Here is a 21,262-nt window from a genome sequence, read left to right on the forward strand (position 1 = left end):
TTCATTTCAGAACAAGATTTTGATATGAGGATATGTTTGTTACAGCACTTAGATCCTAACCTTTAAGCAGTGGTAGTTGTTTGTGTAACTGGAAGCAGTCAGCTGTGCACAGATACACTGAAGATTCACCCACAAGTAATGGGAGTGAGGGAATGGGCAGCCTGGGGACATGTGTGTGGCATACAGAGGTGCCAGGCACGTAAGTTCATGTCTCAGACAGAATCCCCTGGCTGGGTCATGGACCCTGGGATGTTGCATTGGTGCCACAGCTGTGATTGTTGCAGCTAAACCAACCAGTTTTCTGGATAGTTCAGTTACAACTGGGACAAGAAAGCAACCCCTCAGGTCTAAAGCATAAAAAGGCAGTTTCAAACACAGCAGCCAGAGTGTGTCCCCATGCTGCTGCTCCTGTCATGGAGGAATCACTGATGGCTATTTTGCTGATGCTACTGGTGTGTGTGGATGAGAGATGAGTGTCCTGGGTTTAGCAGTAGCAGTCATTTTTCTCTTTCTTGGTAGCTGGTGCAGTGCTGTGTTTTGACTTTCGGCCTGGGAACAGAGCTGGTAACAATGTTTTGGTTTGGCCAAGGACTTTGTGAGCCTCATGCTCTGCCAGGGAGGAGGGGAAGCCAGGAGGAAGCAGAGACAGGACACCTGACCCAAACTGACCAAAGAGATATTCCATACCACAACACGTCAGGCCCTGGAGGTAACTGTGAGTTACCCAGAAGGGCTAGGGGACTGGAGGGTTGGAGGAGGTATCGGTCGGTGCTTGGTCAGGCTGGGGGGGGGGAGTTATCGCTCACCTGGTGCTGAGGTGTTGTATTCTCTTCCCTTGTTATTTCCCTTATTATTGGTGGTAGCAGTAGTGATTTGTGTTATACCTTAGTTACTAAACCGTTCTTATCTCAACCCGTGGGAGTTGCATTCTTTATGATTCTCCTCTCTGTCCCTCTGGGAATAGGGGGAGGGCAGGAAGGGGGGTGGGGGAGGTGAGTGAAAAGCTGTCTGGCTGGGGTTAAACCACGACAATGAGGAAGATGGACACTGTTCCTGCACCCGCCTTGAGTTAACGGGCTTTGGTACAACACCAACCACAGTCACTTAAGCATCTTCCTTACACTGCACTGACAAACACAGTGAGGGATGAGCTGCTCTGAAAATTAAACAGCACTTTTATTACCATTATTCAGTCAAGGTCTGACAGCCTGAGCAGTTAAAGGGACACTTTTTGTTAGTTACATAATTCCAGATAAAAATAACAGGGCCATTCCTATGAATACTTTTGCTCTACAAGTAAAGCAAAGGACCTCTATTACAAGGAAAGTTAAACCTTCCGAGCCATCTGAACAGGGCAGTTTCCAACCACATTTCTCACTTCATAAAAGGGACTTGGAGCGGTTTTTCTGCTGCACTCTTGAGGGCCAGTGCATAGGTGTAAACCCTGGCATCCACTGCCAGGTGTTCTTCTGCCACCAGCTCTGGAAAGAAAGAAAAATAAAATTATGAGATTGTTTAAACTCCTCCTCTATACACATGCAAGTCCTGCACTAAAACAAAGCTGTGCAGCAGTCCAGACATTAACTCTTCATGCCAGCACCTGATGCTGTCACTAACTCTTCCCTTGCCATGTCTCTCACCGCTTTTTAAGACAGAGGTTTCTCGGATGAGAAAGGCCATGAGGAGGGAAGCTAAGGCTTTCTCAATGTGCATTTAGCATGTCAGCAAGCTCTTACCATCAATTCTTTGCAGTAGGTCGTTCTTTGGAAGTGAAATAACTTCCACAAATTCTAGGAGAGAACAAAAGTGTTACACACCTTTAAATTTGCAAACAGTAAAGGAAGTTACCTCAGTGTCTTGTTTCTTAGTTTAAAAAGGGGAAAAACAACTGACTTAATGCTTATTGTCATCCAAAAGCTGTTGAGCCTGCATGCGTATCGCCGAAAAGCCAATTAAATGGGGGAAGTCTGAGACTGGGGTCATTAAAAAACAGGTCTGACATAAAGAAACTGGGAAAAACAGTGCAGTTGACAGCCATGGGGGGGTCAGAACCCTTCCAAAGCGAGACCTTCTCCCTTCTAGAAATGGAAAATATACTGAAATGGACTCTTGTTTGATTTATACAGGTACAGTAATGGATTATAGATGCATTTGAAGACTAAAACAGCACAAAGAGTTTGCTCTTGATGAATATACGTTGACTTACACCTCCCCTGTCCACCTGAATTCATTGTCTTTGGGGCTTCCTCTATACCTACTGTGAATTTAGTCATTTGTATGTTTTGAGATACTGGTGCTATAGGTGCAGTGCTTGAGAACTGATGCAATAATGTTGCACGTCTAGGCCAAAATCAGCCTCTGCATGTTTTATTAGGGCCAGGAGATAACAAAGCCCAAATAAGAACCAGTTTTAACTGACATGTTCTCAGTAAAGCTTGTCATACGTAGCTCACTCTTGACCTTGCTGTCAGTGGGAGCAGTTACCCAACATACCTCCATCATCTGCAAGGAAAGTAATAAAAAGGAGTAAGTTAAGGGGGTTGACGTACACAGAGGTTACAACTAAAAAGCATTCTGATAGCTGACTGTGAGTGACACTGTAGTGATTTCCAAGGTCAAGCCACAACTAACAGGAGTATCAGGGTTCACAAGGGCTTATGGCCCTCACTGAAGTGTGGCACCCAGATTTCTCCTTCTGGGTTTGCCAACACCTGACACTAAGAGGTCTTCCCAGGGAATTTAGCAGAGAAACACAGCTCTGCCTATCCAGACTGCAGGATATGATTTGAAGGATGTCCAGCATCTACATCAGCTGGGACAGAAGAGATGTCCCTACAGTGGTAGGGTCAGTTCTTTTAAACCCATTCTTTTGTTACCCTTTCTGAATTTTCAAACAAACAGTACAAAACTCACCCAGTTTTTGCTTAGGTCTTGTGTTCTCAGCCTCATCCCCGTTAATGGTGACGCTCACAATGTGTGTGGTGCTGTTTGACAAACCTGGGTCCAAGCAGAGAGCTGCCAACAAGCACAGGCAGAAGTTAAGTTGTCAAAAGCACAAGTCAGGCACCTTGACATTTTATCAAAAGCTTTCACAGAAATGCATCCTGATACAAGAGGAGAACACATATTTGGCATACGTTCAGGCTGGAAAGGCTGTGAAAAGTTTGTCTTCACAGGCTCTTAAAAGCAGTGTTCCTGTGCTTCTGGAAGGGACTTTTACAGATTCCTTGTAAGACTTGTTTTCCACAGCTAGGTTTGCTTTGCATCCCACAGACTGCAGATTAAACTGTAAACTACAATTGCCTTATAGGCTTCCTCAGTCAAGTCTGATTTTGCCGCCACCTGTCTCCGTATCAGTCCCCATCGTGTTGTACCTGGTAATCAAGAGCCAAGTCTCAACTATAATGACATTCACTTGTAATCCTAGGGAAGCTGCCTCACCTTTCTACCTTCTCAAGTTTAATTTGTGATGCTCATTTTGTCTTCATTTTGCTTTGCATTGGCAACAATCACATTCCAAAGGTTCTCTGGATTTACTCCAATTAGTCTCTCCTTTCTGGCCGTAGAACCTGAGTGCTGTCACCCCCCCACAGTGGTATGAGGTGACCTCCAGTCAGGCTGCATCACGTAGCTATTTTTTAATACCTAAGTTCACAAAAGCTGTTCACACTAAGTCTAGCAATTTAGACCTTTATACTAAAATGCCAAATCACAGCTTGAACAATTAGGTTTTGTGTCAAGGATCTTAATTAAGAGCAAAGTTTTCCCCTATAGACATCAAACTGTCACTTCAGTTCAGCTAGCGACTCAGCAACAACCAGTCATGGGATACTGCTTTGTGCTCATCTGTGTAGACTTTCCTGCAAGGCTCTTTTTCTTTAGAGCATTTTAGACATTTAGAGTACCTGTCAAAGGCAGAATTAGCTTTGGGTGGGAAATAAAAGACAAAGCAAAGACCTGGAGTACATTCAGTGACCTCCCCCTTGTACCCTGTTTCTTCCTCCAGCTCTCGCAATGCAGCGCTTTCTGCAGTCTCATTTTCCTCAATGAGGCCTGTGGGATAAATAACACACAGAAACAATTAAAAGTAGACACTTGACCATAACACCCATCCCAGATTGAATCCAGCCTTATGGAAGAGGTGAAACATCATCACTACAATACTTTTACACAGAGATAAATCTGAAGCATTAGGCAGGATTCCAGTTCCAGGACTCATCAGGCTGCTGTCCTCTTCATATGATTGTCTACAGAAGCCTTCCCAGACTGATTATCTGCTAACTTCCCAGGAAACAGCATTAATATCCTCATAAGGGAAAGAAGCCAAATGCTTTGACTCTTAAGGAGTGGAGGGAAATGCAATATTCTGCTACCAGACTGCTGTGCAAAATGTCTCCAATCTGCTAAAATGAGCCCATTTTGTATCCTTCATCACCAAATATTCCTGTTTGGGAATAGCACACTGAGCTACAGAGCTCACCATGGTTTTCTAGTTAGAACTGCTTGAGATTGACACCCCCAGCACATCTAAACACACTTAACCGTCAGCTTTCTGTGGCCCATCTTAATGCTCCAGCCACCTACCTGCAGGAAATTCCAAGCAATAGCCATTAATTGGGGGCCTGAACTGTTTCACGAGGACAATGCAGTCGTAGTGGAGAGTTCTCTGTAGTACTGCTATCACTGCGACACCTACAGTCGCAGAAGACACAAGTACATACAATCAGAGTACAGCAGAAGGTACTTGGTGCTAGAGCTGGAAAGGAATACAAGCACTGTTACTCTGAGCATTAAACGTTTAGATGCCTGCTCCAGAATCCTGAACTATGAATTTAACCTCATTCCGTTAGGTGCGGTGAGAGGCAAAAATCCAAAATGGGATCTTCAAGGAGAAAACAAGAGGCACATGTACCAAGCAAGACTGAGCCTCAGCCCACCAGTACTAGGGGTATGCTCTCTTGACTGCAGACTGGGAGCCAATGTATGGAACTTCCCTACACACTCCCTTCATGGCTAAATCATCTCCCAAAGAGAACTGTATCCCAAGCCCCTCACAGCAGACCCAACTGACCAATCTGTGAGCTACTCTCTACCAGGGCACCCAGGACATCTTTGGAATTGCTCCGCTGTTCTGAAGTGAATAAAATGATCTTGGGAAAACACTCCTACCAGTAAGGTTCTGGCTCTTCAACACTGAAGCCTGCATTTAATTAGCTCAAGGGTACAGCAAACATTGCTGACCTATTTGTTCCCCATCTTCCATTCATTCACTGAATCCCAGACTGGTCTGGGTTGGAAGGGACTTTAAAGCGCATCCAGTTCCAACCCCCTGCCACGGCCTTGAACACTGCCAGGGATGGGGCAGCCACAGCTTCTCTGGGCACCTGTGCCAGCGCCTCAGCACCCTCACAGGGAAGAAATTCCTCCTTACATACACTCTACATCTGTCCCCTTTTCAGTTTAAAGTCATTTCCCCTTGTCCTGTCCCTGCATACCCTTGTAAAAAGCCCCTCTGCAGCTTTCTTGTCAGCCCCTTTAAGTACTGGAAGCTGCTCTAAGGTCCATGAATTTGTCAGCTCTTTAACAGGAAAAAATGCAGACAAAACCAAGCACCAATGTCTTACCATCAGCTGAGATCCCCTTTTTGTTGCCAGTACGCTTTACAGTTTCCCACGTTCTGTTTAACACAGAGGAAAGAACAAATGAATGTTTAAGTCATCTTCTACGGTTGATACTTTCATTTAAAAGCAAAATACACCATCACACAGTGAGGGCCTGTAAGAAAGCAGTCGGGCTTAGGCAGGCTCTGTCATATACTGGCACTTTAAAATGTCTGTAGTATAATTTTGTTCAGCCTATTTAAAGAGGGAGAGAGAAAACAAATAATGACTGTTTCAGATACTAAAAATAAGGGAAGGACATGAGTGATTGTCAAAAACCAAGCAAGTCTTGTATAAGTGATCCTGGAAAAGTGCAAAAATAAAGCAATTCATACATAACACTTGTCAGATTTTGAAAGACAGTTTTGTAACAGGACCCTGTGGATTTCATCTTTTATCCTGATTTTGCATAAGTTTTATAGTGTAAGTTACTGTGAGCTCTCAGCTCAGTTACTTGAGCACATGAAGAGCGCACACGTAGGAAAGACCAAAGCTTCCCTCTCAAAATAAGCAATGGGATAAGTAACCCCCCCCAAATCCACCAGCAATAAAAATCCTTTCGCAAACACTCCAATCTTGGCTATTTTTTAAAGATGAATTGGGAGGCACTGGAGAAAGACAGCAGCAGAGAATCTAACATATTGAGGAAAGTAAAGCCACATTGTCACATCTAGAAAGATACACAGAACTAAAGCACACAGAAGGATTGAACAGGTGTGATAACACATGAGAGGACAGTCATTTGTCAGTAGCACACAAGCTCCAACACCATGAGCAGGCAAAAGGGAGGCCTCAGTGAAGAACCAGAAAACCCATGGGACAGACACTGGTCATCAGTCTAGTTGTGTGGCTACAACTTGCTTCTGCACAGTTGCAAGGCACTGGAAATGCCAAGTAAACCAGGATCCACTGTGCCCAGAAGCATTTAGGAACCCAGTTCAATGCCACATGCCAGAATATCTGCTAGAGTAAGAGTTCATTTTTCTCTGAACAGTACAAACTATAAAGTTATTGGAGAATGAATAACTCTCATCTTGTTTGGAGTAACAGGTTTGGAATGCTCCTGTTGTCTAGCCTGGGGCTATGCTGACTGGGAACAGTATAGAAGTCTGAGATGCCAGAGAAGCAGTTACCTGGTTTTACCAAAGGGATCAGTGTAAGTTGTTTCTTCAAGTTTCAACCATTTCCTTTCTGCAATTACCTAAAATACAGGATTTTATTTAATTAAATACGTTATAAGATTAATCCCAGCTTGGGAACTAAGGGGAGAAACACCACCACTATTTTTGGATTCTCTGGAAGACAAAAATCTCAGCAGTGGAATACATGCTGGAACATGCAACAACATTCCTGCAGCTAACCCAGAAAAACACATTTACTCCAAGTTCTTGACTAGGAACAGAAAATAAGCCCAGTAACTTTTCTTAACATGACTTTATAAGCAAGTTTCAATAAATTCACTGGGATTTTATATACTGGACAGTCCTCAGCTTTTTAGGAAGCCTCTGCAGAGGTCGTGTTTCAGCTGAAAAAGGGTGACTGGTCTGCACAGACTTTTGCTATGCTGGTGATCATGAGTGCCTACTTACCAGAGAGCATGGTCTATACCTGAGCATGCAAGACTGAAAACCAAATTGTTCTGAAACTCTTCTTGCTGTGATCTCAGACTGTGGCCTTGTGGAACTGCTGTTTTCTGTAAGCAGTGATGTACACCTGCCCTTTTAGGATTTTGAGCTGCTGACTGAGTGCTTGGCATTGATGTTATTACAAAGTGTCTTTTCTGAGTTGAGTTTATTTTCCCTGGGTATTAGCCCAGCAATTTACTCAATGTAACCTCTATTTTAAGCTTTGCTGAAGGTACGGGCAGACAAGATTGTCTGCAGAATTTTGTATCAAGTTGGCAATAGGTCTGAGCACAGAAACCGTAAGTAATCAGGAAGATGAGCAAAGCACTTCCTATTATCTAATGAGACACACTACTGACAGCAACAGAACAAGGGTAAGCAAGTGGAAACCTCATGAAGTTCAGCAAGGGCAAGCGCAAAGTCATGACTTGGGTCAAGGCAATCCCAAGCACAAACACAGGCTGAGAGGAGAATGGACTGAGAGCAGCCCTGAAGAGAACAACTTGGAGGTGCTGGTTGATGAGAAGCAAAACATGAACCAGCAGTGTGCTTTTGCAGCCCAGAAAGTCAAGTGTATGCTGGGCTTCATCAAAAATAATCTGACCAGCAGGTTGAGGGAGGTGATTCTCCTGCTCTGCTTTGCTCTCGTGAGACCCCCCATGCAGTCCTGTGTCCAGCTCTGAGGCCCCAACATAACAAGGACGTGCACCTGTTGGAGCGAGTCCAGAGGAGGCTGTGAAGATGATCAGAGGGTTGGAGCACCTCCTCTCTGGAGCCAGGTTGAGAGAGCTGGGCTGGTTCAGCCTGTAGAAGAAAAGGCTCTGGGGAGACCTCAGAGCAGCTCCCAGGGCCTAAAGTTCAGTGCTTTAGTACATCAGTACCTCCTAGAAAGCTGGAGAGGGACTTTTTACAAGGGTATGTAGTGATGGGACAAGTGGGAATGGCTTTAAACTGAAAGAAGGGAGATTTACATTAGATACTAGGAAGAAATTCCTTACTGTGAAGGTGGTGAGACACTGGCACAGGTTGCCCAGAGAAGCTGTGGCTGCCCCATCCCTGGCAGTGTTCAAGGCCAGGTTGGACATAGGGGCTTGGAGCAACCTGCTCTAGTGGAAGGTGTCCCTGTCTGTGACAGGGGGTTGGAACTGGATGAGCTTTAAGGCTCTCTCCATCCCAAACTGTTCTATGATTTGATGATTCTATGAAATAAGGATGTGTGGAAAAAAAACACAACATAAAACTGTAGCAAAGAATGAAGTCTGAGAGGTCATTCATGTGACTGGCAGACTGAAATGCTCTAGTGCAGGACAGGAGCAAATAGGGCTTGTGTGGCCATGCAGATCTTGAACTTTGAAGTGAGAGATTCACCAACTAAAAAAAGAATGTACAGAAACAAAATGTAGTCTATGATACAGCTCTATTTAGGGTACACACGCACAGTACAGCACCAGTTGGGGGCAGGAGGCAAATCTGAAGCGAGTCAGGTATCAAGGAAATTATAAGTGAGCTGGATGAACTCATGTAATGTGTTCTTCCAAAGAACTATTTGACAAGCAATTGAAATAACAGTAGCACTCCCATGGTTGTAAACCTGCTACACGCACTTTACATGTAGGAGTTTTGTACTTATTTTGGAAAGTATAATATTTCTACATAACGGGAATTGGAAAAGGAGAGCTATGTGTTTTCAAAAGGGCTTTCTAATGGCTTTGTGGTCACAAAAACAGCAAGAAAGGAGATTAAATATATTCTGCTCATTACAGAGACAAGAAGTAATTCAGTTTGGAAGCATTTAGGTATATTTTAAATAGCTTTGTATTCACTCTGAAATCACTGCAGAACTAGAGTACAGGAAGATCCAAAAGACAAATAGAAGAAAATTGTGTTCTGCTGGTTATCCAAAGAGAGGAATATACTTCAGTGAAATAAATACAGCTAAATGTTTTGTGTTAATGAATGCCTTTAAACATTGCAGAGAACACAAAAAGGCAGATTACAGGTGATCCCATATCGCTGCAGTGTTCAATAGAACTGGATGATCATTTCCTCCCCCCCAAGTTATTGCTAAGCAGAAAGGGGAAAATGGCTGAAATCAGAACCACATCATTGTCCCCAGGAATCTTAAGAGGAAAAAGAAATCCCTGGTCTGTAAGCAATGAGACCTATCCACACTCCAAAAAGACAGAAGAAAAAATAGAGTACATTTTATGTGTACAAAAGAAACAACATCAAACAAAATGTCCTGGTTTTAATCAGGTATTCGTAAGTACAGATTTTGGCCTGTAATAGACCTCCCAGAAACGGGAACAGTAAAACAAAATCAGCTCCACTTTGCTGGAAGAAGACTGTCCAGCATCAGACCATGTAGCTACTGAAGAGTTACAGAACTACTTCTAATATAAGGGCCACTGGCAGAGGCACAGTAAATACTTTCCTGTATTAATCCTACAGGATGACTGAAAAAACTGAATAGTTTAAAACAGTAAAGCCTAATTCCAAACTTCCAATGACACCAGGGAGTACAACATTCCAAAGCAGAGGAACTAAGAGGCATTATGAAAAAAAAAAAAAAAGGGATAAAATTAAAATGTTGCCTGCAAAAATGCAGGTCTTAATAGAAACCCCCAGATGCATAAAAAAATGAAAGCCCTTATGCTTGAGAAATATGCATCTTACACAAACACCCCAGGGGAAGAGCCATAAATATATCCCAACAACACAAGTCTGAAGTTTTTTACCTTGAAACCTAGAGAAATTACAAGCCTGTGTGTTCATTCCAAGGATGGAACACTGGATAAAAGAAACTACATTTGTGTGACAGCAATAGCATGATGCTGTTGCCACTTTAAAACCAAGGGTTAACTTCTAAGAATTTACTCAGGAGAGAAACAAATTGAGGCATTTTAAGGTAGGGTGCTCCCGATAAACAGAACACCCAGAATTACCTCCAAATTCCTTCCTTAGGACTTAGTATCTTCTCAGTCTGTGAAGATGTGCACAGAATATTATTTCAAAACTCTTACTACCTCCTTACTAATGTCTTTAGAACAGCAATCAACTAAATTCAAACCCTTCCAGAGACCATCAAAGAAGGTACAATCCTCAATGTTAAGGCAACTCTTAGTGGTTCTTCATCGTGAAGGAATGGAAACCAAGGCTGAGCATCATGATCCACTGACTGTACAGTCTCTAAGAGGTATCAGCATTACTACTGAACTGTGCAAACAGCCTGGATAGACAACAGAAGAAACAAACAAAGCCCCCCCCTGCCCAAAGCAGCTTAAAATAATACAACACTGTAGATTCCTTTCTCTCCATTGATAATCGTTATGATTATTTCAACAAAGAGAAATGCCACCTTTTTAAAACTCTCTGCCCATCAGGAAGAAGTGTTCTGTCTATTGAACAGATTCTTACAAACACACAGCATCTACAGCATTTCTTACTCTGCACTCACAAAACTCTGATTGGTCTCAACTCATTTAAAAACAAAACGTGTCAAAGCCAAGTGTTGTACCTCTTCTTTAAGGACGAATTGTCTAGCAGCTTTTCCAACTTCTGTGGACTTCTCAGCTGCCATTTTCAGGAATGTCAGGTTCTCCCCTCCTGATCAAAGTCCAGGTTACTATGAAACAAAGTCAATATTTGCTTTCAGAGAAAAGTTAAAAGGTTCTGCATTCTAAATTAACAAAACTTGCTGGAGAAAGTTAGGGATGTGTGATGACAAGTCAGTTCAGTTTCCAGGTTCACCTGATAGTTTCAGAGTCAAATAAATCAAAGCAGAAGTAGAAGTTTGGGTCAGATCCCTGACTTACATAGTTGTGATAGTCCAATCAGCTGCCAATCAACTATGCTGGCTGAAGACACCCTGCTTAACTATTCAAAGGTCAGACACACATAGAGGCAAAATTGATGCACCCTGATGGAAACAAATTTTTTCATCCTGATGTGGCTGAAGTGCTCTGTTAACTCAGCATTGCCACAACAAGCCTACGCACACTACTGTCAAAGTTGGAAAAAACCTTATACCAGATTTTGGTGGTAAAAACTGTCTGCTGTTGAGAAAGAATCAGAACTAGAGCCTACCTCCACCTTCCATGCATCACAAACACGTAAATGACCCAATCCTTCCCCAAAAAACAAGGTCAAAAAGTCACCTCTGTTGCAAGCCTAGGAGGCACATGGAGTTAGTGTGACCACTGCACGTCAGTCGTGCTTACTGGGAATGATGTGGATAACACCGTGCAAAAGGCAACTGATCACGTGGCCAAGCAATGCTCTGCACCTGCAGCTCTGTGCCTCAGCCTGCATCTTAATGCTCTGCAGGAAGATAAGATTGTCCACTCCTTCTCTCAATCCAGTGGTAGGTGAAAGCCACAACAGTAAGCAATAAAATATATGCATTAGAGATTCACCATTAGCCCCTGTCTCACTGCAGAGCTATGGGGCACTTTCAGCACAGAAGCTCTTATTCCAAGGAAGCTAAACTCCGACATGAAGTTGTAATACTGAAGTCCTGAAAATCAGCATGAATCATAAGTAAAAAGACAGTATAAAGAAGTAAACCAGTTTAAACACCAGGAGAGATGGTCTAATCTTAAAGATACCTATCATTCTTAGCACTGACGGTCATAAAGTTGCCATAAAGTCAACAGGAATCTTTCTGATGACTTCACACCAGGGTTTCTAGCAACGAACAGCACCAAAAGCAAGTAACCACCGCCTCTGTCATACCCAATTATAGCACTTTTACTTCATCTTTATCCTCTTCTGGTAATATCTACTCCACATTTGTGAAACATTTAAGAGCATGCAGCAACAATCAGCTTTCTTAAATATTAGATTTGCTTTTAATTCCACAAAGTAGTTAAAGAGAATAGGTCCTACAAAATATTCCCGGTTATCAGCAGGATTAAAACTAATGTTTAATGTTTTAATGCCATTTCCTCAGCATGTCCACAGGGCAGGCTCTTTCTTAAGTCTTAGGACAGTCTTGTTGTATAAAGCAGGTCATAGTGGTCAAATGTTCAGGTTGTTTTTACGCAACATAATTCCTGAAAAGAAACCCTGACCTAGTAAACCCAATTCTGTTCTTCCAAAAATCTGTTTTATAATCCTTTCTTAAAACAATGAAGCTCCATCTTATAGCTATGTAGGTTTACTACCTATCTTACTACTATTTGTACAAAAAACTGTTCTAGAACCTCACTTACAATTCAATTTCTATCCCACGTTAGTTAAGTTAGCCACTGCCAGTTTGGTTTTGAGCCAGCGAAGTCTCCAACTCCCTTCACTCAGGATTTAAGAGCTGTAGCTGCACAATAGCCATGGTCCCTTGCTGTGACTTTCAAATACAAGATCAAGCTTTTCACAAAACCTATGCAAGAGAAGTCCAGCCCAGCATAGCATTTCCAAGAGATTCCTGGTCATCCAGAGGAAAGAGTCAAAGGAGGCTCTGTGCGATGTCCAAAGTATACAGCTTTAAAACCAGAAACCCCTCACATAGTTACTTACCACAAATTCACCTCCTGTTTGGAAAGTTTGTTTCCTTTTTGATTGACAGTATAAACATATCAAGTGAGTAGACAGCAAACCATACCTTTGTTAAACTCCTTTTTTTGATCAGGCTGAATAAATCTTTGTCTTTTAGTCTCCCCTCACAGGAAATTGTGCTCCAATGATCATACTAATCCTTCTACACAAGTCTGGAAATATCAGTGCATCTTCCCCAAAAGTGGATTAACCCCAGTTGTACCCTAAACCTCACAAGCTGCTATAGTAATGGTCTGTAGAACAGTATTAATACTTACCTACATCAGTTACAAAACCATACTAGGACCTCATCTCATGGCAGAAGTTGTTTTCAACACAGCTCCCTTCTGCAGTGGACAGATTCGAGGGTGGCTTGTGACTGGAAAGAACAAAATATTACACAGCTTCAGTGATTTGAATTATCACTAAAATTAAAACAGTGAGGAATTCACCTCCTGCAGCCCCTGTAGTTTTGATTTCGTCCACAAGTGGGTGCAATAACTCTACGTATGAGTGACATTTTAAAAGGTTCCACCAAAAAAGGAATTTTTCCCAAATTCAGTAGACTGAATAGAAGTGAGAATTTCTGCTGTTACAAAGCTGAAAAGCCATTCGGTTAAATGAAGGCTGCAATTCTGATACCTCACATTAGTTATACTGTCAAGGGTGGCAACACTTTTTGTGCATAAACAGAAATTAGCTCCAACTGAAAATTAAACTTAACAGTACAGTGTAAGGTTTCTAAAGCCCTGTGTTAGGTTTCACAATAGACCCCATCTTGCAGCCCTCAGGCAGGAAGGTTCTTTTGCTGGCAAATCAGGGCTACTTGTTCCATTTCTTTCATGTGAGGGTCAAACTCAGACCAGAAAAGGGCATACCATTTATTCAAAGTATAACTTTATTCCCATGGCTTTTTACTTTCTGAGTGGTTTCATTTCAACGAAAGACCCCACCATTCTACAGCTTCCAAATTATCCTTCCCAGGAATTAAAATCTTAAACCAACTTGCAGCCTCTGAATCATCTTAGAGTGTAGCCAAGCTACCAGGGCTTTACCTTAAACTCTATCCAAGTCATGACAGAGGGATTAGCTTTTATAAATCACTTTTTAAAAGCTATTGTCTGATCCAAACTCCACAACCCAGCTTACAGCAATCAGGTTTAACATAAACTCAGCAATGGTGCCCTAGGGCAAGCTTCAGATAAAACAAAATACATCATTTCTTATACAGAACGTGCAGAAAGGGACACTGGCAGAGCTTTATGCATGATATAACTAACATTATGTTGAGATACATGTGCTGAAGGTAAAGATCATTAAAATCTCCTAAGTCACTTTAAACTTGTTACCAACAGTCAGCACACTCAGAGTTCAGCATTATGACTTTAGCAACAAAATAAATTAATTAATGGAAGTTGATAGGAGAGAAGCAGAGGAAAATGTGGGGAAAACAATGCTTCACATTTGTCATGGTTCTTAACAGTGTGGATGATGCTCTCAGCACCAAATAGAATACAGAAAAACAACTGGTTCTTGTCCTGCAGAACAGGCAACAACAAAGACCATCTTGCATAAGCAGAAGAGGATTAAAGTCCTCTCCATATTGTTATCAACCTTCAGACAACTGATGCGTGAGGGCTTGGGGAGGCAGCCTCAAACAGCACAGGTGAGAGTATGGAAACGACACAGCCTCCCACACGGGCACACACGCAAAGAGACGACAGCTTAAAAAGAACGTATTATTCAGTCATTACTTGACTCTCCCAAAAACCACAGACTGGTTTGGGTTGGAAGGGACCTTAAAGCTCATCCAGTTCCAACCCCTGTCACGGGCAGGGACACCTTCCACTAGAGCAGCTTGCTTCAAGCTCCGTCCAACGTGGCCCCGAACATTGTCAAGGATGGGGCTTAACACTAACAAACCGAAACGCAGCCCAGCGGGAGGAGAAACAGCTCTGTCGTTGTAGAGCTCCGTTATAACGCTGGAGAGGTAAAACCTTACGCAAGCAAATACAAAGCGGGAAAACAAACCCTGCCAGCCGGGCAATACACCCTCTCCCTTAAAGCCACCCTGGAACCCCCTGCTCGGGCCACGCACCCATAGGAGGCCGGGAGAGTGACCCGGCTGCTGAGGGAGCCGGGATCGGCGGCGGCAGCACCGGCTCCAGTCCACGCTGAGGCGGCGGTTGAGGTGAGGTGAGCTGAGCGCACCGCTACCGCCCGTCCGGACACCAGTGTGAGGTGCGCACCCCTGAGGCGGGACTGCACCCTGTGCACCCGCGATGGCGGCTCGGGTAGCGCCGGGAGCAGCGGGAGAGGTTCCGGGTGGATCGGGAGCTTCCGGGATCAGCGGGGAGAAGCTGTGCGGGTCAGGGCGAGCTGGGCCGGTTCGGGTTGAGGGGGAGGATGAAGAAGGAGCAGGTGGTGCACTGCCAGTTCTCCGTGTGGTACCCGCTGTTCCGGGCCGTCACCATCCGCAGGTGAGGGGAGCGAAGGGTGCAGTGTGGGGCTGGGCTGGGCTGGGTGCAGGCCTAGGCCGGGAGAGGAGTGTGTGGGGTGAAGGTGGGTAGATGTGTGGAGCTGGTCTGCCTTGGGTTGTGTTGGAAATGAGCGTGTGTTGTGGTAGGGTTGGGTGAGTTAGAGGGCGACACGTGTGGGGCAGAGCTGGGCTGGAGGTGGGGAAGGCTTGGTCGAGCTGTCAGCTGGAGCCCCAGGAGCTGGGATCTTCTCCCTATACATACCCTGAGGGTTTTTTTGGGGGGGCGGACTCGGTGCTCCTAGCTATCCTGGTGGGACCAAGCACCAGCTGGTCTCCACAGCACTGCTGTTCACACTTGGGTCCTCAAAGAAACTGAGGCTGAGCACACCCAAACCAAGTGACTCACTTCATGTTTCTGTGTATTTCTGGAAGCTGTAGCAAATTCTGCAGTTTCTAAGGTGTTGCTGCAGGTTAGGAGACGGTTATGAGAACTGGCAGTAACTCAGGGAAGTCAAGCTTCAGGTCATTGCCCTGTTGGATCAAAAAGACTGTTAGTAATCAAAGCATTTAATCTTTTATGGTTTGTAGAGTGTAGCACATGCATATATTTGATAAGTGTAGTGGCAGTTCTGCGTTTTTGGAAGATTCAGGTGGTATATGCAAGTTTTGGTTTGGATCTGGAAGGGAAACCTTTGGATTGAGCAAGATGCCCGCTTCTCATGGGCTAAACACACTCTTTCTTGGAGTTTCTTAAGAGTTTTGAAGGAATGTGGCACTTCTGTGCATTTAATTCAAAATTTTGGCCTCCTTTTCCTCTACTTTCCTGGAGGGAAAATGGGCATTGATTTGTGGGAAGGAGTGAGAGGGCAGACAGAGAAATGTTTTTTCTCGTAGTGTTAGAGAATAAAGCATACCATTATTGAGAGGCGATGTATTAAAACATACTATTCATATTAAACTCTTGTGGTTATTTTAACAAATAATATTAATAATAAGTGATTAAAGAAATTCTTATGTTTCTTCTAGTGTGATACTTCCGCTACCAGACAATGTGAAAGAATATTTGCTGGATGATGGAACACTTGTGGTTTCTGGAAGGTAAAGAGTGTTTTCCCCCTACCCTCCAACTAGTAATACTATTTGATATAGTCACAGCACTATTTTGTTTACACATATCTTGCATAATGATTTATTAAAATTTGACTAGTCTGGCTGAAGTAGAGCTCATACTGTATGAGCATGTGAGCAAGCTGGTGCTGTCAGTAAAACGACTTGCTGGTACCTGATGTGGAACCTAAAATCCATGTTATACATTCAGTCTAGACCAAGTGGTTCTTTTTTTTTTCCCTGGCTTTCCTTGTGGAGTTTACCAGTCTCTTAGGTGCCTAGTCTGCTGGTTTGCTTTTGTTGCTTTTATACGGTTAGCTCAATTCAGAGGCTTGATATCTCCCACACCACTCATGTGCCTGCTGCCTTATCCAGGGGTAAAGTGATTTTATCCCCTTATCCAGGAGTAAAGTGAGTTTTATTCTCAATATCATAGAATCATAGAATGGTTTGGGTTGGAAGGGGCCCTAAAGATCATCCAGTTCCAGCCCCCTGCCATGGGCAGGGACACCTTCCACTAGACCAGGTTGCTCCAAGCCCTGTCCAGCCTGGCCTTGAACACTGCTGCAGTAGGAGCATTCACCATTTTTGGTAACCTGATTCAGTGTCTCACCACCCTCATAGTAAAAAATTTCTTCCTAACGTCTAATCTAAATCTCCCCTCTGTCAGCTTGAAGCCATTCCCCCTTATCCTATTGTAAAAAGTCCCTTTCCAGTTTTGTTGCGGGCACCCTTTGGGGTTCCTTGGAGTCTTCTCTTCTCCAGGCTGAACAAGCCCAACTCTCAGCCTGTACCCATAGTAGATGTATTCCAGCCCTTGGATCATCTTTGTGGCCTCTTCTGGACTTGCTCAAGCAGGTCTACGTTCTTGTTGGAGACCTCAGAGCTGGGCACAGGACTGCAGGAGGTGTGTCAAGAGAGCAGAGTAGTGGGGGAGAATCTCTTCCCTTGACCTGCTGGTCATGCTTCTTGGGATGCAGCCCAGGACACTGTTAGTTTCTGGGCTGCAAGTGCACATTGTTGGTCATGTTGAGCTTCTTGTCAACCAGCACCCCCAAGTCCTTCTCCTTGGGTTGCTCTCAATCCATTCTCCTTCCAGCCTGTTTTTGTGCTTGGGATTGCCCCAACCCAGATGCAGGACCTTGCACTTGGTCTTGTTGAACTTTATGTGGTTTGCACTGGCCCACCTCTTGACCCTATCAAAGTCGCTTTGGATGCTATCTATAGAATCCTAGTAATTACTGAGTTCATATAATTGTTTGCATACACATAATCCGTGCGTATGGCAAGGCTGAATGTCCTGTATGTATGTATTCCTATACCAAGATTTTGAATGGAGAAGAATGAGGTGGATAGATATTGAAACAGTTGGTAAGAACCTGGGCTATGTTCTTTGTCTTCTGCTTAGAATCTCACTGTATGGCTTCCTTGTACAATGATTACTGCATGTGACACCTTGCTAATGATCAGACTCAGAAATCAGTCCACACTCCATCATTTCCTAACTGGTAGTTTACCTCTCACAGAGCAACCAATTAGGCTGTGAGTGTAAGGGAGTCATGTCTAATTTCTCTGCAATCAATTTATTTAAAACTGAAGCTTTTTAAACACCCTGGAAAGATGAAATGTCTTTTATAATTTTTTATTTTTTTATTTATAAAAGGAATCCAGAAAACCGTGTTGTGGTTTAAGCCCAGCCTGTAACTCAGAACCATGCAGCCCCTCACTCACTCACCCCCACCTTCCTCTCACAGCTCCTGGAGGAATGAGGAGGAGAATCAAAAGAATGTAACTCCCACAGGTTGAGATAAGAGCAGTCCAGTAACTAAGGTATAACACAAATCGCTACTGCTACCACCAGCAATAATAATGATAAGGAAAATAACAAGGGAAGAGAATATAACTGCTCGCCACCTGCTGACCGATACCCAGCCTGACCTGAACAGCGGTCTAACCCTTCTGGGTAACTGCCTCCATTTATGTACTGGGCATGACGTACTGTGGTATGGAATACCCTTTTTGTCAGTTTGGGTCAGGTGTCCTGTCTCTGCTTCCTCCGTGTTTTCCCTCCTCCCTGGCAGAGCATGAGACTCAAAGGTTCTTGGTTAGAGTAATCATTATTTAGCAACAGCTAAACACATCGGTGTTATCAGCATTATTCCCAGGCTGAAAGTCAAAACCACAGCACTGCACCAGCTACTAAGAAGGAGAAAAATGACTGCTACTGCTGAGCCCAGGACAAATTGTTTTTAAACCATTTTGGATAAGAAGCAGTTTCGTCACCTGCTTCTGCGGAATTGTGCAACTTCTTTAACAGCATCTACTTATTTTTTAATAAGCCTTAAGAAAAGCTGCAACTGACTTTACAGCTGTGTTATGCAAACATTTTGGGCTCTCTTCAGTCCAATAATGAACAGCTGGAGGATTGACTTAAATTACGCTTTTTAACATGCTTCCAATTGAAAATCCCTTTTAGAAACCAGTTTTTCTCTTAGTTGAACTTTCTTAGGTAGAAGTGAATGTGATATGGCATTCAAGGCCACGATCTCTTTTAATCTTCAGTGAACTAGTATCTGAGCTCTAGATCTCAACAACTGAATAGATTAATCCCTATAGAAGTACATTAAGGGGCTGCGGAGACTTAGCTTGTTGAAGAGTTGAGACCTACATTTGAACTTAAGCTGTTTTCTATACTGACTTGCTGAATAAGTCTTCAAAAGCTTGGTCTTCTCCTTTAACATCTTCACACTCAGCTGTATGAAAGAACTTCACATGTCACCTAAAACTTCAAGGGAATATTTGCAGTCAAGTGCTTTCATGTTTTGTAACTATCCCATCTGTGTAGAAAAAGGAACTTTTCAGGAAGAAGCTAAGAGCTATGTTATTAGAGTCTTTTTGTTGTGTAGGGTGGATGTTTTCTTTTCAGAACCAGAAATTCACAGATCAACATCTGAAACTAAAGTTTAATGAATTTTTACTTGGAAAAGGAGTATAGAGGCAAATCAGAATTTAAATGAAAGTTTAATTTCTGCTTCTGTCAGAGTACAGTAAAGTTGGAACTCATAGGAAGTTGAAAAGCTTCAATTGCGGCGTTTTCAGAGCAGAAAGTGATCTGCTAATTTGAAAGCAGCAAAGTGTGTTGGGTAGGGCCCAAGCCTAATGCCAGCGTGCTTGGTTTTCAGTTCTCTGTCCTGGCTTGCTCTGATTTTTCTCTGCCAGGGACTTTGAGGCTTATTCTTCTTACAAAAACATTTGAGATCTGCAGCTGGTAGATGCTGCCTCATAGCAGCCTTCCAATATCTGACGGGGACCTACAAGGATTCCAGAGAGGGACTCTTCATCACAGACTGTAGTGATAGAACAAGGGGAAGTGGGTTTAAACTTGATCAGGGGAAGTTCCGGTTAGATATAAGGAAGAAGTTCTTTACAGTGAGGGTGGTGAGACACTGGAGCAGGTTGCCCAAACAAGTGGTAAATGCTCTATCCCTGTCAGTGTCCAAGGCCAGGTTGGAGAGAGCCTTGGGCAACCTGGTCTAGTGCAAGGCATCTCTGTCCATGGCAAGGTGGGTAGGAACTAGATGATCTTAAGGTCCTTTCCAGCCTTAACTGTTCTATGGTTCTATGATACGGTCAAGTCAAACTTCAGTGCCTCATTTTTTTTCCCTGCTTATTTTTTGTTTCAGAGAAGATCCACCCAGTCATGCTCAGGAGGGGAGTGATGATGCAGAGGAAATACAGGTCCGTATAAAATGCAACTTAATGCCAAGTCTCTTGAGAAAAAGTATGAGTGTGTAACCTTTTCTGCGTAATTTATAGGTGAGGAGAATGCTTCACAGAAAGAATAATTGTGGTAGTTGCCTTGAGAAACTTAAAAACGTTATTTATGCTGTCATGGAAGGTTTAAGACATTTCTTTGCTCTTTCACAAAGACTGCTTTTTTATTATTTCTTGATAATTGTGTTTTTAATAATGAGTAGATAATGTTGAAGGATGTTGGAACTGAACTTAATGCCATTTCATGCCCTGAAAAAAATAGGAGTACAATATTTGGAGGAGTTATTTCAAAAGACAATTAAAGTGTCTGTGGCAATAATAGCTCATAAGGGTATTCCAGAAAAGTAAAAGGTGACAGAAGGTACAAAATGGGATGAAAAAGAAATATAACTGAAACTGATGGGTCATTTGTCCAAGGATGGAAGTGCTGGAGAGAGGCTTTAGGCAGGGAAAGCTGTGAAGTTCTGAGATGTCCAAGTTTGTGATATAAATCACAATTAAGATACACAGGTGTCTTCTCTTATCCATACTTTAGAATAGTGCTTTGATGAATACACAGCATTTTTCCTGTCTTAATTTACAGCTGTAATAACTGGAGGATTGTGATGTTATGCTGCTGGAGCTCCAGGGCAATGATTTGATCTACATCTAGCTTTTAGGAAGCTAGATGAATTTTGATGTTCTCATAAATGATAAAGGAGCTCAGGAGACAAGTAACCTTTGATTTGTTCTTATTTTGAACAGTGGTCAGATGATGAGAATACTACAACACTTAAGGTAAGGCCCTACCTAACATGTGGGTTTGCTTGCAGTACCCTTTCTGTAACCTTGTGATACAAACTTGTTGCCAGTTATGAGATAGCTGATGCTGTATTTAATGGTTCTTCAGACCATTCTAGATAGATGGCAGTGTGGATGTATGTAACTTCAAAAAAGTTTTGCTGGCTTAATTTTGTTTAACTAAAAATAAAATGCTTTTCTTCATCCCCAACAATCACACACTTGTTAGACTATAGGAAATGAACTAGAGTTCGCTCTATATATAGCTGTCTTTCATTTTCACCACTTTGAATATCTCCCAATTA

The 21,262-nt window shown here is 43.0% G+C and overlaps 2 protein-coding genes across 5 annotated transcripts in view; one reads left to right on the forward strand and one right to left on the reverse strand.

Annotated features, from left to right (window-relative positions):
- Positions 1-1,157: 1,157 nt before the first annotated feature.
- NUDT5 (nudix hydrolase 5) lies at positions 1,158-14,190 on the reverse strand. Of its 3 annotated transcripts, none has more exons than XM_061368118.1 (10): positions 13,096-14,190; positions 10,803-10,910; positions 6,794-6,861; positions 5,625-5,677; positions 4,585-4,692; positions 3,958-4,053; positions 2,914-3,015; positions 2,439-2,502; positions 1,737-1,789; positions 1,158-1,481 (listed from the first exon to the last, which is right to left on the reverse strand). In XM_061368118.1, the coding sequence occupies exons 2-8, from the start codon at positions 10,863-10,865 to the stop codon at positions 2,468-2,470; spliced, it is 525 nt and encodes a 174-aa protein (XP_061224102.1). In that variant the 5' UTR covers positions 10,866-10,910; positions 13,096-14,190; the 3' UTR covers positions 1,158-1,481; positions 1,737-1,789; positions 2,439-2,467. The 3 variants fall into 3 exon arrangements, with proteins under 3 accessions (XP_061224102.1, XP_061224104.1, XP_061224105.1); XM_061368120.1 differs by lacking the exon at positions 13,096-14,190 and adding an exon at positions 10,984-11,088; XM_061368121.1 differs by lacking the exon at positions 2,439-2,502 and having other exon boundaries at positions 1,737-1,790; positions 2,905-3,015; positions 13,096-13,980.
- Positions 14,191-15,104: 914 nt separating this feature from the next.
- CDC123 (cell division cycle 123) overlaps positions 15,105-21,262 on the forward strand; it is a 37,565-nt gene continuing 31,407 nt past the window's right edge. The window contains exons 1-4 of one of the 2 annotated variants that reach the window (XM_061368114.1): positions 15,107-15,297; positions 16,323-16,394; positions 20,087-20,141; positions 20,922-20,954. In XM_061368114.1, coding sequence (XP_061224098.1) covers positions 15,224-15,297; positions 16,323-16,394; positions 20,087-20,141; positions 20,922-20,954 — 234 coding nt within the window. In that variant the 5' untranslated portion in view covers positions 15,107-15,223. Of the gene's footprint in view, positions 15,298-16,322; positions 16,395-20,086; positions 20,142-20,921; positions 20,955-21,262 lie in introns of both variants that reach the window. The other variant, XM_061368115.1, reaches the window with a different exon arrangement.

This window comes from Neopsephotus bourkii, unplaced genomic scaffold (assembly GCF_033783945.1).
Source record: "Neopsephotus bourkii isolate Nb327-2 ecotype Australia unplaced genomic scaffold, CSIRO-AGI_Nbou_v1 NB_1423, whole genome shotgun sequence".
Lineage (NCBI taxonomy): Eukaryota > Metazoa > Chordata > Aves > Psittaciformes > Psittacidae > Neopsephotus > Neopsephotus bourkii.

Excerpts from the sequence above, each read along its gene's own strand:
- NUDT5 (XM_061368118.1), bottom strand. The coding sequence starts at position 10,865 with ATGGCAGCTGAGAAGTCCACAGAAGTTGGAAAAGCTGCTAGACAATTC. Across the intron at positions 4,054-4,584 it reads TTGCTTGGAATTTCCTGCAG|GCCTCATTGAGGAAAATGAG; the intron begins GTAGGTGGCTGG and ends TTTATCCCACAG. Across the intron at positions 3,016-3,957 it reads GGTCACTGAATGTACTCCAG|CTCTCTGCTTGGACCCAGGT; the intron begins GTCTTTGCTTTG and ends GCTTGTTGGCAG.